At 42.5% G+C, this 16,738-nt stretch overlaps 1 protein-coding gene across 4 annotated transcripts in view; it reads left to right on the top strand.

Annotated features, from left to right (window-relative positions):
- LOC117778233 (phosphatase and actin regulator 1-like) overlaps window positions 1–16,738 on the top strand; it is a 47,204-nt gene that overhangs the window by 22,141 nt on the left and 8,325 nt on the right. For all 4 annotated transcript variants that reach the window (XM_034613645.1, XM_034613646.1, XM_034613644.1 and 1 more), the window contains exons 2-7: window positions 1,666–1,830; window positions 9,170–9,250; window positions 10,990–11,193; window positions 11,708–12,044; window positions 14,066–14,262; window positions 15,474–15,630. In XM_034613645.1, coding sequence (XP_034469536.1) covers window positions 1,666–1,830; window positions 9,170–9,250; window positions 10,990–11,193; window positions 11,708–12,044; window positions 14,066–14,262; window positions 15,474–15,630 — 1,141 coding nt within the window. The remainder of the gene's footprint in view (window positions 1–1,665; window positions 1,831–9,169; window positions 9,251–10,989; window positions 11,194–11,707; window positions 12,045–14,065; window positions 14,263–15,473; window positions 15,631–16,738) is intronic.

A 16,738-nucleotide genomic window follows, 5' to 3' on the forward strand; every position in this document is an offset into this window, starting at 1 on the left:
AATGTGATTATTTAAAAACGAGTGACCAGCGCTTTTCCCTGACGACATGTCAAGGGTGATGATCTAATGCAACATGTTGACACTATAACAAACACAAGATGCTGTGCTAGGGGTCATTTCAGATGAACTGGAGCACGACAGTGTTGCCATGAAAACCTTTTTCTAGATTATGTTTTGCTTTTATTTATTTTTCTATACTTCATCTGTTCATCTTTCTTTTTTTTTTTTTGTTGCAAATCACATATACATTGATTTATGAATGATTTTATACCCTGAAGTCATTGGTTCTTATTCATTGACAAGCTTAAGAGCTGGCTGAATTAGTTTCTCCCTTTTGTAATAAAACCTGCCTGCTCTTATTGTCAATATTGAATCTTATTTGTATAATGCCAAATCTTAATGTATATTTTCTCAAGGCACTTTACATAGTAAGGTATGGTCCTTTAAAAATTATAGAGAAACCCAACAGTTCCCACAACGAGCAAGCACTGTGGAGAGAAAGAAATCGGAAGAAACCTCTAGTAGAACCAGACTCTATGTGGGAGTCCATCTGCCTCAACCAGACCAATAGCTTAACATTCGCACATTTGTTTACATCTGGCTATGCAAACCTGTTGCTATGTTGTGTTTGCATGTGCACATTGATTTGAAAAGTCTGCAAGCAGACATAACTCGAATTTCACTAAGTAGAGGTCGTACCACCACTGAGGTCCAACAGTCCTTTTATGAAACCATATTTAATTCACAGCATCCGGATTTCTATTTGGATCTGCACCAAATTACTCACACTCCTATATATCAGTCCCTTAAACATGTTTTGATTTTGTTTTCCATCAAGATTCACACATTTTTGAGAAATCACGAAAATTATGAAAAACGCCCTATCTTGCAATCCGTATGACCGTGATCCTTCCAGTAGTGTTTGTGTAATCTTGCTTACAAACAAACGGAGGGGGGGGGGGAAACATAACCGTCTTGCCAGAGATAATTAATTACTCATCTCAGGGATCTTCATTTTAATTCACCATCTATATGAACGCAAACCAGTGGTCGTCCAGAAAGTACAGTAGATAACATCCAGTCAAATCTACTACACTGGTTTTGCTCTTGTAAGACCCCTGGGAGTCTGTTTGCTGCTGGCTTTGTTCCCACAGTGTTTTAAAGCTGTTTTAAAAGCAGCAGCTGAGTGCGAGTCAGAAATATTTGTGTGATCACCAGATATTGTTTTCTGATCACATGGGCACCATTTATAGCCGATGGACTGCAGCATCTTTGAATTCAGACTTTCGTGTAATTGTTTATTAGAGCAAAATGCGTAATTTGTGTTGCTGTTGAGGCCCAGTGGTTCGTAAAAAAATAAGTCCAAATCGCTGGGCCTTGTCAATATTTGATGAACAGTTGAAAGTTCCCCCCTTTTAATGAGGTGTTTATTAGTCTGTTCAGTGTGTTTTTGGCAAGCTAATGTACTCGGAGCGTAATGCTGCTCTCTGATATGCAGGTTTGTTTACTCAGGCTTTCATGAGGCCACTTGGCACAGATTCTTGCTGCTTGGATCTTTGTAAGCAAAAACCGTGTGCTGCATTCCCAGCTAGCTCTCCTGCACCGTTACCAGAATATCACCACCTCTGCATCTTCACCTAAACAAGATTTTGTTTCCCCTTACAGCTGAGGAAGTAGAGAGGCTGGCCGCCATGCGTTCTGAGTCCTTGCTCTCCGGCAGCCACACGCCACCCATCCGCCGTCGCAGCAAGTTCGCCACTCTGGGACGTCTCCTGAAGCCGTGGAAGTGGAGGAAGAAGAAGAGTGAGAAGTTCAAGCAGACCTCTGCCGGTACGTAGCTTCTTTTTTTTACGATGCAGATGTGAACATGCATGACAAATAAGCGTTGCAAGTACAGTATATACCCTGAAAGAAAGTCAATGCATATCCTTTGGTCAAAAGGAAAATGTATTAAGCTCTTCGTCTCCAGGGTGATTTGAAAATGCAGCAAATTGATTCAGCAAAAGTGCAGCGTCGGAGTTTCGTGTTTTGAGGTCTCTTTAGAGTTCTTTTGATCCTGCAGCGCAGCCTTGTCAGGGGCGAGTGAAGGACGTGGCTCTCCTCAGATGTGGATGTATTTATTTTCCACGGCTGACGGACACATCTTGGATGCCTGCTGTCAGCCTGGTGGACAGGAGGGAGGGACTTTGTCCGACGGCTTCTTCTCTGGACGCAGGAGTCTTGCTTTCGTAGGAGGATGATCAGTCGCGCACGGAGATCCGAATGTGGTCTGAACAGGACAGGATGTTCTGATTTGATCACGTTATTAGATAAGCATTTTCCTGGTGTGAATGAGCTGAATGAATCAGTCTCATGTCTGATTTGATCATGTTTGCTGTGACTGCTCTCTCACCGCTGATCTTGTCAGTCTCTTATGTGATCACAGCAGCTAATGTGATTTCTTGTTGCCTCCATCACTTGGCACAAGCACAAAACATGTATTAGACATTTTGGTTGACTCCACTTGTCAGCTTGACTTTGACTGTGATCTTTAGCTCTAGTTTCATCCCTAAAGACTCTTTTCCACTGGTCAAAAAACACACTAACATTCACTAATATCTGGCTTTTGTCTGCAATGTGAATGGATAGAATCAGCATTCACTCCCAGGCCAAATGACTCTGCAGTAGACATGGGTTTTTATATCAGCTCTGATTGGCAGTGATGGAAATGTGACACCCGTACGAATTCACTAATCTGCCAAGACAGCGAGGTGAGAGAGCTCCTCAGTTTTTGGTGCGTTTGACAGACCGGGGAAAAGAAACTTAAAGGTAAACACCTCTGCTGGCAATGGGAAAGGAGTCAAACCCCTTTTTTAATGGATGTGACTGCATATATCTGCTAATATTGGTGTATAAGAGATCTAACATAGTCTGATTGCCTCCTGAACAGTCTCCTCAGGTCTAAGTGGTGTTAAAGCCCCCTTTTCCACTGGTCAAAAACCCCACTAACCCCTAGTTAAATCTGGGGTCTGTCTGCATTCACTCCCAGGTCAAATGACTCTGCAGTAGACGCATTTGTTGTTTTCCAGCTCCGATCAGCAGTGATGGAAATCCACATGAACACGCAAATTTGGCAAGACAGCGTAGTGAGAGCGCCTCAGTTTCCGGTGCATTTGTGACATTGAACATGACGCGTCAGGGTAAGACAACCAGAAAGGCACGCTCCTCTACTGGCAGTGGAAAGGGAGTCAATCTCCTCATCACCTGCGTGCAGCCGCTAGATTTTGGTGTAAAAGATGTATAAGACTCACAAAGTGCTGATGAAATCTCTTTCTGAGCTTTAGATGTTTGCCTTTTAAGCGAGTACTTGATCAAAATGTTGTGCGGTTGATGCATCTATGTGCGCCCCATGATAAAAGCATGCATCCTGTTGTGGTGATGGACAATAATCAAGTGCCGAGCAACAAAAGGCCTTTTTTTTTATTTGCCTGTTACAGTGGTTATAGTGCACAGTGGAGCTGAGTGGAAAAAGCTCTCCATTGCTTTTGTGATGCACTTGTTTTGTTTGCACGATGCTGCCATCTCAAAATAATTCTTGTTTCCACTATTGTTCGGTTCAATCCATTTTGATGGCAGTGAGGATGATGGGTCAGATTATCTCACTGGCGCAGCCTTTGAGTGGAATCTAAGCGTTGTCACCAGCCGCAACAACGAGGCTGGACTTTTGTTTTATGTTGTGAGTCTGTTTGTGTTTGTCATCATGGCGAAATATGAGCCTGGAGACACCTGCTGTAGTAGGTTATGAGCACTGGGTGTGTCTATGTCCCCAGGGAGAGATTTTGTGCAAGTTGCCATCGTGAATCTTTACAGGTGTGAGGTTGAGATCACTAGAGACCCTCTCGTGACAGGATCGCACCATCGTGTTGACATGCGTCGTGGCTGTCGTGATCCCTGTTGTAAGATGGTCTCCTCCAGTTCCTGGTTCTAGGTGATGTCGTAGCTCGGTTGCTCGGGCAGGAGCTTCAGCCGCAGTGACCGCATCGAAACTGTGGCACACGCTGTCACAACCATTTCAGAAGGAAGCGTGAGCCCATATATTTTTTTTAAAAGACCCAAATAAAGTGGAATGCGACCTGCATTCAAGCGGCAGGCAGCGGAAGAGTAGAAGTCGCACAAAGCACGAGCAGCCAGTGCAGTAAATTCAACTGACAGGAAGTGGCTCGGGGATTTAAAAAACTTTAACGGCTTAGTCAACGCCACTTTTATGGAGATTTAAAGCTCTGCTAATCGACATTTTTATATAAACAATCTATTAAAATGGCCACATACAGTACGAGTGATGGGAAATGCTTTGCACATAGTGTCATCCAGGCAAATATTTCCAGTATATGCAAAATACAGGGTTGTGGGTGTGTTGATATGATCAATGTTGGCTGGCTGAGTTCAAGCTGATCTGTTCCTTCCTGTGGTTTCAAGAGCTCTAACCCTCAATCCAGCGGATGTATGAATATCTAACAGATAAGAGTGAAGTGGAGATCAGATTTTTGATGAAGCCTTCTCAAATATCTAGCAATGGGAAAAAAAAAGTCTGTGAATAATATGGAGAAAGAAGTTCTGTAAATGCTTCCACATTATCAGACCTTTTTTGAGATTGTGTCCTTTGTTGTGAGAAAAGTCAGCTCGTCTCATCTAGGAAGCAGGATTGACTTTTAGTTTGACCCTTTTAGCCTCAGTATTGATCAGTGATTTTTAAAATGGGACATTGCAGATACTGTTGTGCTTTTACCCTCATTTAATCAGTCAATGCTACAACAGCAGTGTATTTAGACTCATTTTAAAAACTCCTGCCACTTGAGATGATCCGATTTCGAAATGTTTTCCGATACCACCTTTCCCTTCCTGATATGATGTAAGCCACTAACCCCGAATGGCTGTGATGATTGTCGTATGACCTGGTTCAGGTTAAACCCTTTGAAAAGCAAATACAGAGAATGAATGTCGTAGAACTTCTTTTATCATCTGGTTTGACAGTGATAACTGGAAAAGAACACAAATATATACATTCAGGACTACACAACAATTACTTCCTTTTAAATGGCTCAAAACTCTTCTTACATATGGAACACATTGCTGTTTTACGTGTTGGACATTCCAACTCCCTAAATTAACTGACATTTTAGCTAGCTCTGGCTAACGCTACACTACCAGAAAGCTTTTCTTCTTCGCTGCTCTAAAAACAGTGGCAGTAAAGCGCAAACCTGCTGTTTGTGAGCAGAGAAGAAGAAGTGATTCCCAGGAGAAGAAAATTGTAGTTTTATCTGGGTGAAACTAATCGGATCGGTACATAGATTAGATTCAGGTACTTGTCGATGCTCGACCCGGCACTTTCGGAAGTGTCCGAGGTCAGAAAATCTCAAGCACAGTTGTGCTGTACAGCAGCAGTTTTAATCATTGTCATCAAAGACAGAGCTGGTGACACGCATATAGTTGTGATTCCTGCAGCACTGCTGTGAGCTTGCGCTTAAACGCCCCCATGCGCCATCATCTTGTCTCCGCAGTCGTCCACGGCGCCGTACTGTTGATTATGTTTCCCTATGTCGGTGGGGGAGCAGACCAGCCACTGGGCATGCAGATGTCGCAGATAATTGGACGCCGAGCACAGTCGAGGATTGTCAACGCGTTGTGATATGAAGCAGATGAGGGCCAGCTCTGAGGGGACTGTACTCTTCACCTCAGGAAGGAACGAGGGGAGGGCCTGACAGTGGGACGTCTTTTCATGCTCTCTTATCGTGCTCGCTGCTTTATCGCGGAGCACGCTGGTATCGGGGAGCGATCTCGCCATCAAAAGAAAATGCATGTGGTAGACTGATGTTATCTTTATTTCTAATCCAATTACTTATTGGATTTCCCCGTGAACAAGTCGTCTAAATGCACTGATGTCACCGTATATATTGGCAAAACTGCCTTTAAAACACCACATATTCCCTACAGGTCCATTGATTATATATAGGAGGTAGAGAAAGGCAAATCCTGCTGTATGTGTCAAGGCCTGTTTAGCCACACCCGAGCTTCTGATGTGTGCATCTTAACACTTGAGCTTCTCATTGACGAAAAAGACTCCACGAAAAGTTTTAATACAGTTTAGTTTTTTTGTGAGAGAATCACTTGGTAAAAGCCTCGACTCTGAGCTACTGAGCCTCAGGCTCGGTAGGATGTGTTCTGACTATCTGGGTCACTTCAGAGTGGAATATATTTTCGAACGAAAGTGTACTGTTCTCAGATCATTACAGGCTATATTTCAGATATGCCAGTTTCATTTAATATGCTCTCAGCTGATGCTCCCTGTTGAGAGACTAATCTTCTCATCTTGGTGCTGGAGTGTTTGGACCGTGACAACACTCGGTCCACGGTGGACTGAACACACGCTGCCCAAAATAGGACATGGTTGATACATTAGTTTATTTACAGGCCAGCGTCTGGTTTTCATTCTCTGATATGAAACATTGCGTCATGTTTTGTTTTTTTTGTTTGTTTGGTTTAAGTTTGAACCTTAGTTGGATATTTTAAGGGCATGCACAAAAATAACAGACCTTATTGTAAACTGACAGCTGATGATGCACAGTCTGAGAATGGGTGAGAAAGTGTTTGATTTGCGGGTTTATCTGCACTTTCCTTTTTACTGTATGACTCTCACAGGACCTTCCTGATGAAATCAACATGAAATTCCGCTTCTTGCAAACTATTAATGAATTAATTAAATAATAATCGCAATGTTTTCTTTATTTCTTGTTTTTTTTATGCAGGAGCAGTTGGTATTTTAATTCCTGACACGATCCTCGACTATTTTGCCAACTGCTCTGCCCTTTTTCAGGTTCACCAGTTTCTTTTCTCGTTTGTTTTATGCAAACACTATCATTCAAATCTCGTTAAGGCCTCTTGAGTTAATGGTATTGCGTAACCGGACACATCCCATGGCAGTTATGTCACAAAGCTTTGAGTAATTACTTTTCATTTTGGATGAAAAGGCCGTTTAATCCGTGAACATATTACAGCACTGCCAGTATAATGTTGACCTGTAACCTTGGGTTTCCCTCACATTTTTGTTTTCTATTGTTTGCGTTTCTATTTCAATTGACAGAGACAGTATAGTGGCAGGGGGGTGAGGTGCAGCAAAGGGCCCAGGCTGGATTTGAAACCAGGCCGCTGGAGTCAGGACTCAATCTTGATAGCGACCAGGACATGGTTTTGAGTAAAGTTATGTTTGTCAAACGAAAGACCTTGAGTTTAGTTAAGTTCATTTATATAGCCTGTTTAAAAACAACCGCATTTCACCAAAGTGCTGTAAAATATAAGAAGACACCATGTTAATTACAAGAAAAGAATACAATTACATAAACTAGAGTAATGAAATAAAGTCAAATGAATTGGAATAAGTAAAATTGTTATGATGTGGATAAAAACAACTTAAAAACACTGGGAGAACATCTTCAGTCTAAATAGTAGACTGTTCCAAAGCTTTGCGGCAGCTTGACCAATCTTCTGGGCTGTGATATGTAATGAAAGCTGAGCCTGCACAGCTGAAAGTGAAATGTGAGGCACCCGCCTGCCTCTTAATGCCTGTGGTGCATTTGGGGAAACAATTTAATGAACAGTCTGCTTTTACTCTGTCAGAAAAAATCATCCACATCGATTCTATAGGTCAATTTTTTAAAAGTCTATGTATTTACTATCCCCTTGATGTTCTGGACCTAATGTTACATTTACAGCCTCGAGGGGGAAATCACTTTTTGGTTGAAGCTGCCAACAATAACATCGCAAGTAGAAATGGCCGAAGTTGCTTTTCATTTCTTCAGTTTACCACTTCCTCAGGCTACAATGGAGATTATTATTTGTGTGACATATTGGTGATATATATTTATATTTTTTATGTTTATCTGCTTAAATAATTCCTGCCTTGGAGTTGATCGCAAACAGACTTTTGAAGTGTGGAGTGATATTGAGCATCTGGTGTCCTGGAGGAACTCCCTAATGGAGCCAACCATTTGATGATAACTCGCTCTGCTGTGGTATTTTTGAATAGTGAAGCAATGAAGTATCCACAGTTCTGCTGAGGAGGCCTGTCCGTCTGACGTTTTGTGTGCGGCTCATTTGTGTATTTTATTTTATTTTATTTCCAGCTCTTAGCAGTTGGTTTTAAATGATCTGTGCTGTGACTAAGGGGCAAGGAGACGAGAGCTCAAGCAGTCTGTGTTTTCATAAATCCACACTGAGGATATATTGGCGTTTGAACACATGGCGGCTGCCTGACAGGGCTGGGACAGGACTCCTGGGTCATGTGTAAAGCACACATGGCACATTCTGTGGGTTAGGGCTGCTACAAGAGGCCATGCAGGGACACTCCTGCACCTTGCTGCTGCTCATCCTCATTTCACATTCTTAATTGGTTTCCATGCAGTGGTAGATTTAGAAATTACTAACATGATTTTTCTTTTTTCTCTGCTTTTGTTCAGCCTATGCTGATAAAAGATGTTAAAGTGCCTCAGCTTTTGAAGGCTAAAAATAGAAGCTGGCAGTAGCTGTGGGACATGCCATCTTGTGCATAATGCATCACTATGAGAAGTGAAGGAATATTTCCATTATCCTTTTACCTCGTGTTAATCAAGGCCCCATGTGTTTGAGCTGTAACGGTTCGAGAGAGGAGCCACAGTTGGACAGATCTTTATCTTTAGAGCAAAATCCACAATTTCATACTGCAGCTCTTTAAAGAAAAGAAGATTTGGGGATTTGTCCCCCTTAAAAACCAAAACACACGATAAATTTGCCCGGATGAGCAAAAAAAATCGTACTGAAGATTTATTGATGTATGAATACGTAAGTAAAGTATATATTTGAGATTAGAGATCAAACTTTTCATAACAGTGGATATTGATAATCATCACAATATGATTAGTAGACCATTATAACTCTGTTATGGAAAATGGTTGGTTATGGACCTTTTGTTAAATTGCTAATGATGAAAATTGTATTGGTATGTTTTTGATATCCCTTTAAAAGGCTGTTGGAGCATCTGAGGGGAAAATCTGAATATATTTTTACGACTGGTTTTATCCAAAATTAATCAAAGCTGTCTGATATTATGACTACCAAGTGTGAAAATTATTTCAACATTTTCTTCTCCTCTTCCCCTCAGCGCTGGAGAGGAAGATGTCCATGCGACAGAGCCGAGACGAGCTGATCAAGAGAGGAGTGCTGAAGGAGATCTTTGAAAAAGGTGAGCTGGTGTTTCAGTGCCACTGGATTCTGGCTTCGGGTGCAAAGACGAGTTAGACATGATGATGCTCTTAATGAGAAGATCTTCACTTATTCATCACCTCATTAATCACTCCAGCACAGTCTCTGAAGTGCATGCTGCCAGATTTGGCACGGGGGCATTCTGAGATATAATCTTTCATTATAGATATTTTGTAGCATTTTATAAACTTCTTTTGATCTCGACTTGACGCGTCTTAGACGTCCCGCACTCAGAGTCTGACAGCGGGGCGCTCCGTGCACCAGCACATCAAAAACAAAGTTAGTGAAGCTGAGCAAGTTCACTCCCTCCTGCCAACGTGGGATGAGAGCAAATGAGAAGATCTATGGTCTTTTATTGGTTATTTTTATTATTTAGCAGATGAAGCTTCTTGGACAATGATCATAACATTATTTGAAGTCAAAGCTGAAACAAATCTCTAATAATATTAATAACTTGCTAAATATTTATATTCTATTGATGGAATGATAACTCCTCTTTGGTTTAAAGAACTGTGTGCACCTTGATGTGGTCCAGCCCTTGTTAATTGTCGAATAGTGATGGCTCCTTCACTAATTTCTGCAGAACAACTGTGTCACTTCTCAGAAACCATGTTAATGAGGCCAGGTATTCTCAATTCTCCAGCCCGGTGACAACCTACTTTCTATAATCAAAAAAAAAACTTGTGTGCACAGCTTGATAGATTAGCAGTGGCTATTTTTATACACTCAAAACAAACATGTACCATCTCCCGGGAAGCCGTATCGTGTTAACATCACCCTGATCAGTAGAACCAAAACAGATTCTGCTCTGGCATGCTCCGAAAAGAAATAGATCCAGTACGAGCAAACAAAGGAGAATAGAAATTTCAAAAGAATTTCGCATAATGGCAAAAATCTGCTTTCTTTCTTCAGCCTTTTCCTCTGATTGGCTGCTGGGTCGTAATCGGCTTTCACTGGTCACCATATCCGTGTGCCTGGATTGAATACGGAGAACAGCAGCCAAACACTCCAGTCTCATTGAGAGCTAAATGTTGGGAGCATTTGCCAAGTGAATGACTGTTAAATCCAATGTGGCAAAAGTACACACTTTCTTTTCTCAAGTAGAAGTACAGATACTTAATACAGCTCAAGTAAAAGTATAAAGGTACAGTCTCTGAAATGTACTCAAAGTAAATAGTACCCGGCTGAAAGCTATATTTACTGACAAAGAAATTATGACCGACAATTTATGACTTTAATGTCTTTTGTTAACGGCAGAAAAATGGAAACAAATAATTATAAGACTTTCTTATGATATAAAGAGAGGCTTGAGGAGTGAGCAGTCTTATAGTTAAGTGTTGAAAAGAGACATTTTGGAAAGTGGGAGAGCTCAGTGTAAAAATACATTGTTTGTCAGTATTTGCGCACACTGTCGACCTTAAAATGTGATCATGCAAAAACCATCAAATGTCTCAGCACTGTAAAAGATTTAAAAAGCACAAATGTCTGTCAAACCGCACGCCTGACACCGTTTCCTGGTCTGGGGTACGCTGATAAAAGACTCTGGAGTTGTTCAACAGTCTTAGCGTTCTGAATCATCTTCCTCCTCCCCCTCTTATTGTCTCAAAACTTAATACCCTGAGTTTATTTTAAATGTTGTTTGACAGTCTTTTCTTGTGCCGCAGCCCCGACACATTTTCCACACTCGTCAGATTGTTTGTTTCTTCGCCTCTGTTCCAGCAACCGTCGAATTCCGATCCTCGATGGACGGTGGCGTCTTCCCTCAGGAGCCCTCTGTTAAGACGTCTATGGTCATGCAGACCAAGAAATCGGTCACCTACTCGAGTGACCTTCAGGACATCCCCCCCAAGCCGCCGCTGTACCATAAACAGCCTCCTGCTCTCCCTCCAAAGCCTTTCTCCAGGATCCCCAACCATAGCACAGGTCAGCTGACCACGTTAATGCTCTGCAGCGGGTTACACCTCTCTAATCTCTTTACTGTTTTATCTTTATTCATTACTGTATGGTATTTATTGGACCCTATTAATTATTGAACACAAATACTGGAGTTTATTGCACTACTTCAGGCTGTCAATATAATTGATATGCTCATAATGGAGCACTTGTAAGACAGCCAAGCCCTGACTGCTTTTGCTTTAAAGCCTACCTGCGTTGCCACACATGTGCACAGGATTATAGTAGTCTCATTAAATTCCCCTGTGGTTAGGTCAGCCGGGCTCTCACTGTCATTGTCAATCTGTCAGCACAGGGAAGTGGCATTACCCTGGCCTAATTCCCACCACAGCGCTGAAGTCTGAGCCATGTCTGATCGTCCATGAGCTCTGTTTATCTGTCTGCCCCAGCAGAGTGCAGTGGATGCGTCACATCCCAGTAGAAATATTCAGTAATCCCTCTTTCTTTCCTGTTTATGCTTGATTTTTTTTTCTTTTCTTGTTAGATTCTTGCCAGCCAATGAAGTTGCTCTGCATGCCCGGAGGAAAGCACTCTCCACCTCTGCCGCCCAAGAAAGTGATGATCTGCGTGCCTCCTGGGGGGCTGGACTCCTCGGGCTCCCCGTCGCCCAACCCCCTCAGCGCTCTCCAAAAGTGTGCCCCTTCGCACGGCATGTCTCTCCACCACGGCACCCTGCTGCCCTCTCAGCTCGTCGGCCTGTCCGGCCTCCACCAGAGCCACGGCCACCCGTTCCAGCTGCAGTACGGCAGCTTGCACGCGCCCAGCCGCATCATCGAGGAGCTCAATAAAACCCTGGCGCTCTCCATGCAGCGGTTTGAAAGGTTGGTCCGCCGTCAGCGCTCGGGTCATCTAAGTGTGACTGTCCTCCTGTGGAGCCACAGGGGGATTATGGATCGCCGTCTGTCTGCACCTCACTCCCAATATCTCAGTCGAACTAAAGTTGAGAAACAAGTGTTGAAAACTAAAACTCAGTAGAGCACATACTGCTGCCAAGGCCCAACAGTCCCCTTATGAAACCATATTTATATCCAGTAGATCTTCACTAGATTTTTATTCGTATCTGTTGCAAACTGCACACACTCATAAATATCAGTCCCTAAATATGCCTGATTTATTTATTTATTTTTCATCAAGACCCATGAATTATTCTCTGAGAAATCAACGAAAATGTCAAAAAATATCTCGCAATGTTTAAGAAAGTAAAACAATAAATAAATCATAGATCCACAACAAAATTGAATAGGTTCTTCTCTGACGCATTCCTCATCTTGCCACTAAATTTCGTGTTAATCCTTCCTGTAGTTTTTGCATAATCCTGCTAACCAAAAGACAAACAAACGTACACAGACAAAAACATTACCTCCATGGTGCAGGTAACTATAGCAATAAACCATCCAGGCCACAGGGTTTACTGGTGACAACATGTTTCCCTTTTTAAAGAATGTTTTTCCTTTATTTCATGAGCCTGCGGTTGTTAAAATAAAATTCCTCCCTTGCTATTTAAAGCTGTTGCCAAAACAGCACTAATCAGACTAATTACTGGAATAAGTGCATTACAATTAGCGTAGATCATCGTCCTGTTTATTAGCTTTTATTTTAGTGGCGACTTATTTCCACTACCTTCAAACCTGTCCCGGTGATATTGAGGTCACGTCCCGCCATGTAGCGCTGGCGTTCAGGTCTAAATTAAGTCCGGTGCCTCACAGGGCAGCGTTGGCCTGATTTTCGAAGTAAAATGTGTGTATGTGTGGGCACAGGCGCACGGAGTAGGTGTCCCTGCAGCAGTGTGCCTGACACAACAGGACCAGCTGCTCTCTACAAGAGCTGCGCTTGTTCTTGTTTGGACAGAGAAAATAAAAGGAGGGACGGGATAGCGGATTTGACATTATTATGTAACCTCTTGCATTAGGATCTCTTTCTCACCGAAGCCATTTGGGCAGGGATAAGGAAGTAATGGTCCTGACATGGCTCACAATTAGTCTGAAAGCTGGAAGTGGTTACGTAACAGTGGCTCATCATAAGAAGCCCCGGCTAGACTCGCTGTGATTAATCAATCTATCAAATGTGATTAAAAGTTGCATGTAAATAGCTCAGCAAAGTCATGGGTGTTTCCATCACCTTTTTAAATTGTACACATTGTATAATCAATTACTCTCTTCCTCTGTGCAGCTCAAAGGATTGCATGGCATTGCGTAGGACTGCACACAAGTGTGGTGTGTGTTCATATCTCCCCTCTCTTCTTTATTCTTGGATTAAAAAGCCAAATCTATCACTTTACTGTGTACCAGAAGCCGCCTTATTGTATTAAATCCTTTTTCTGGATCCAGAAGATTTGTCAGGGTTGTTATTTAAGTAACAAGTCATTAATGATGTTTGCAGAATGTTTAAGTGACGATACACAGTTGAAATATAAGCAGTGTTTCCCACAGAATACCTTTAATCTGTGGCGGTAGCGGAGGTGCACGTGCACGAATGTGACACTCACGTGCAACAGTTTCACGTGACAGGTACACAGACTGAAAGAGTGAAGGAGAAGTTCTCGTTCAATGCACACTGCTAAACAATGCAGCAAAGCACCAAGTTAGAGATCTCTTGCGGTTATAACAATTGTTTAAAAAATTAAATTGATACGTTATGAAACTGTGGTTGGACAAATTAGAATATGGTGGGCTGCCACAGTTTAGATAATTAATGTGAATTGAGGATTCTGTTGTAAGATGGATTTTTTCACTTGTCAGAGGGAGGGCAAGCTCATCCTCTCAGCAAGGCCAAATTATATATCCATAATTTTGACCCATCACATTAATACTCCAACAAACACCTCTCCCTGTCACTCCCCCAGCTCTGCGTTCCATGGCGGCGGTCAGTGTCTGCCCCTGGACAGAAGAGAAGTGCCGTCTGTGATTATCGACTACGAGGACGACAAGGAGAACATGCCCAACGAGTCGGACTACGAAGATCTGCCCAGCATGTACAAGGACGAGGACGACGAGCTGGACGACGACGAGGACGACGAGGATGACGACGCCATATTTACAAGTGAGTGGCTGCAGTTGTGGTGACCTTGAGTTTAAAGGTCGCAAACGGAGAGGACGTCGGTTTCAGTAGTTTCATCAAAGATTACTTAAAGGATTAAAAGTCTTAACTCTGTTCCATTATGTTCGAGTTATTGTCATACTGTATATAGAGATGCGTCACGATTGCCCCCTGGTGGCTGCGTTCATGAATCTAGCCTCCTCCATATTAATGGATGGGAGGTGGATGATAAGTTTGGTATTTATAAAATAAAAAAATTTGATGTCATAAAATTGGGTAAAATGTCAACAAGACCTCGCTACTGTGGCTCCATCCCCCGATCGCTAGTACACAGACTGGCTCCAAATGCACAAGATGGCAGCGTCCGTATCCAGGATATTTTGGCTTCATTTTCTTAATAGTCTTGTTTATATACAGCAGATTGTGATTATTATCGTTGACTGTTGGTGGCGACAGCTTGTATCTGCAGATTTAATGACACATTTGCTTGACTTATCATTTCAACAGCTGCAAGGTTCACCTGAAGGCTCCCGGAGCTGAGGATTAGTTTGACCTTCAGCACAGGGCCAGGATTAGGTCCACAGATGTGTCTCCAGAATCCCCCACAGAAACATGTTTTCTTAGCAAAACCGCTCAGCTGAGTAGAGCAGTTAGTGTCATTGACATTGTGTTTACTTACTTTCACATGGCTGCATATTGGAGCTTTTAAAGGTTGTGATCGGTCGTGTGCGAGAGAATCATTCAATATGCCACATCATGACCTTGCAGGACATTGAAAAGATGAGTAATACTTAAAGGTACAGTTAACTTGTTTTTTGCCATAATAATTTTTTTTCTAAACAACTGCAGAGTCGATTTTAAACCTGCTTCTTAAGAATGGGCTGTTTCCTTGTGACGCTGGTTGCACCTATGACCTGCACTAATTGAGCCACACAAAGTAAAGACCAACTGCAGGTATCAAGTCCACAGAAGCCTGAAGCTGCACCACCCCTGGCAGGCGTTAAATCAGATTAGGAGAAGCAGACACCCATCAATGCCACTTATGTGACACAAGTATAGCTGACAAATGATCAAATCGATTAAGAGGCAAACACCTAAGAAGTTCATTTGTTAACAGAAGAGTGACTAAAAGTAAAAAGCAAATGTTAAAAACTGATAAGTGAGGTATAGACTGATGTAAACAGCTGGGATTTGACGGCGGTGTGCGTGTTTAGGTTCCCTGGCTCAGAAGGTGCTGAGGAAAGACTCCCTGGCCATCAAGCTGAGTAACCGTCCGTCCAAACGAGAGCTGGAGGAGAAGAACATCATCCCCATGCAGACGGATGAGGAGAGGCTGGAGTCTCGGCAGCAGATTGGCACCAAACTCACGAGGTGAGACACCTAAACGCATGCATCCTTTAAATCTTGGAATACATTTACGCACATGCACAATTTATGGGCCAAATATTTTCAGTCAACGACCACCACCGGGAAACGGCACTGGCTCACAATGGCCCAATATCCTGTCTGATTAAAGTGTGACGCCGTCAGAGCTGATGCAAATGTGTGCCTTTTTAAAAAAAAATTTATTAAACACTTTTATATCCTGTCACTTTTTTCCTTCTCAACATCCGATAAGGATAAACGTTTTATCTCGTTAGAACAAGGCTCTGAGACGGAGCTGACCTAATTTCTGCGATGCCTTACCCCCCCCCCTTCCTCTCTCTTTTTTTCCCTTTCTCTTGTCTTCTCTCTAGCGCACGCTCTCACTCTCTCTCCTCTTTCTTCCTCCTGCCTGACTTCCTCCCTCGCTCACTGAATCACCACGGTGATGCATGTGCCAAACTATCTCCACCCGACTCCTCCACATATCAGCACCACGCAAGCCATTTCATACCAGCAGTTTACACACACACACACACACAAACTCGGCTGGTGTAGTGCGTACAAATCACAGGAATTTGTATACATGTGTTGACATCACAAACATGAATCCTAGAAATTGAACACATCAAACAACATGATGTTTGTTTTCCCCTCACAGAATACAGGCCTCATTTGATTCCACTGCTCTTTGAAAATGTTCTTTGAACATCACCAGTCTGTTCCCAGAAGGCCGGCCTGCTTACTTGTCATGTTCCAAAATAGTCACTGTGTCCTTTTGCACAGTGTCATCCTACACAAAAAAAACCCATCTAATTTCATGCCTTTTTGCCCACAGCATTGTCCCCTGTAATGTTGTTGCTTGTGCCAGGCCAATCAGAATTGATAATGATGATGCTTTTTCTAGGACGCACCAACCTCAACTTTTCTCTGTTTGTCCTGATTCACTGGAAAAACCCCAGAGACCCTTCCTCTCTGAGAGTTTCAGCTTTTACCCTTGAGAAGGTGTCTTCGTCTTTTTGTCTGTGATTTTTACTGCTTTTTTAATGTGATTTCATGTTTTATGTAGTTTTGTCTGGAAGAAATGGTCTGACATTTTGGGCAATGCAGTATTCAT

This window comes from Hippoglossus hippoglossus, chromosome 17 (assembly GCF_009819705.1).
Source record: "Hippoglossus hippoglossus isolate fHipHip1 chromosome 17, fHipHip1.pri, whole genome shotgun sequence".
Lineage (NCBI taxonomy): Eukaryota > Metazoa > Chordata > Actinopteri > Pleuronectiformes > Pleuronectidae > Hippoglossus > Hippoglossus hippoglossus.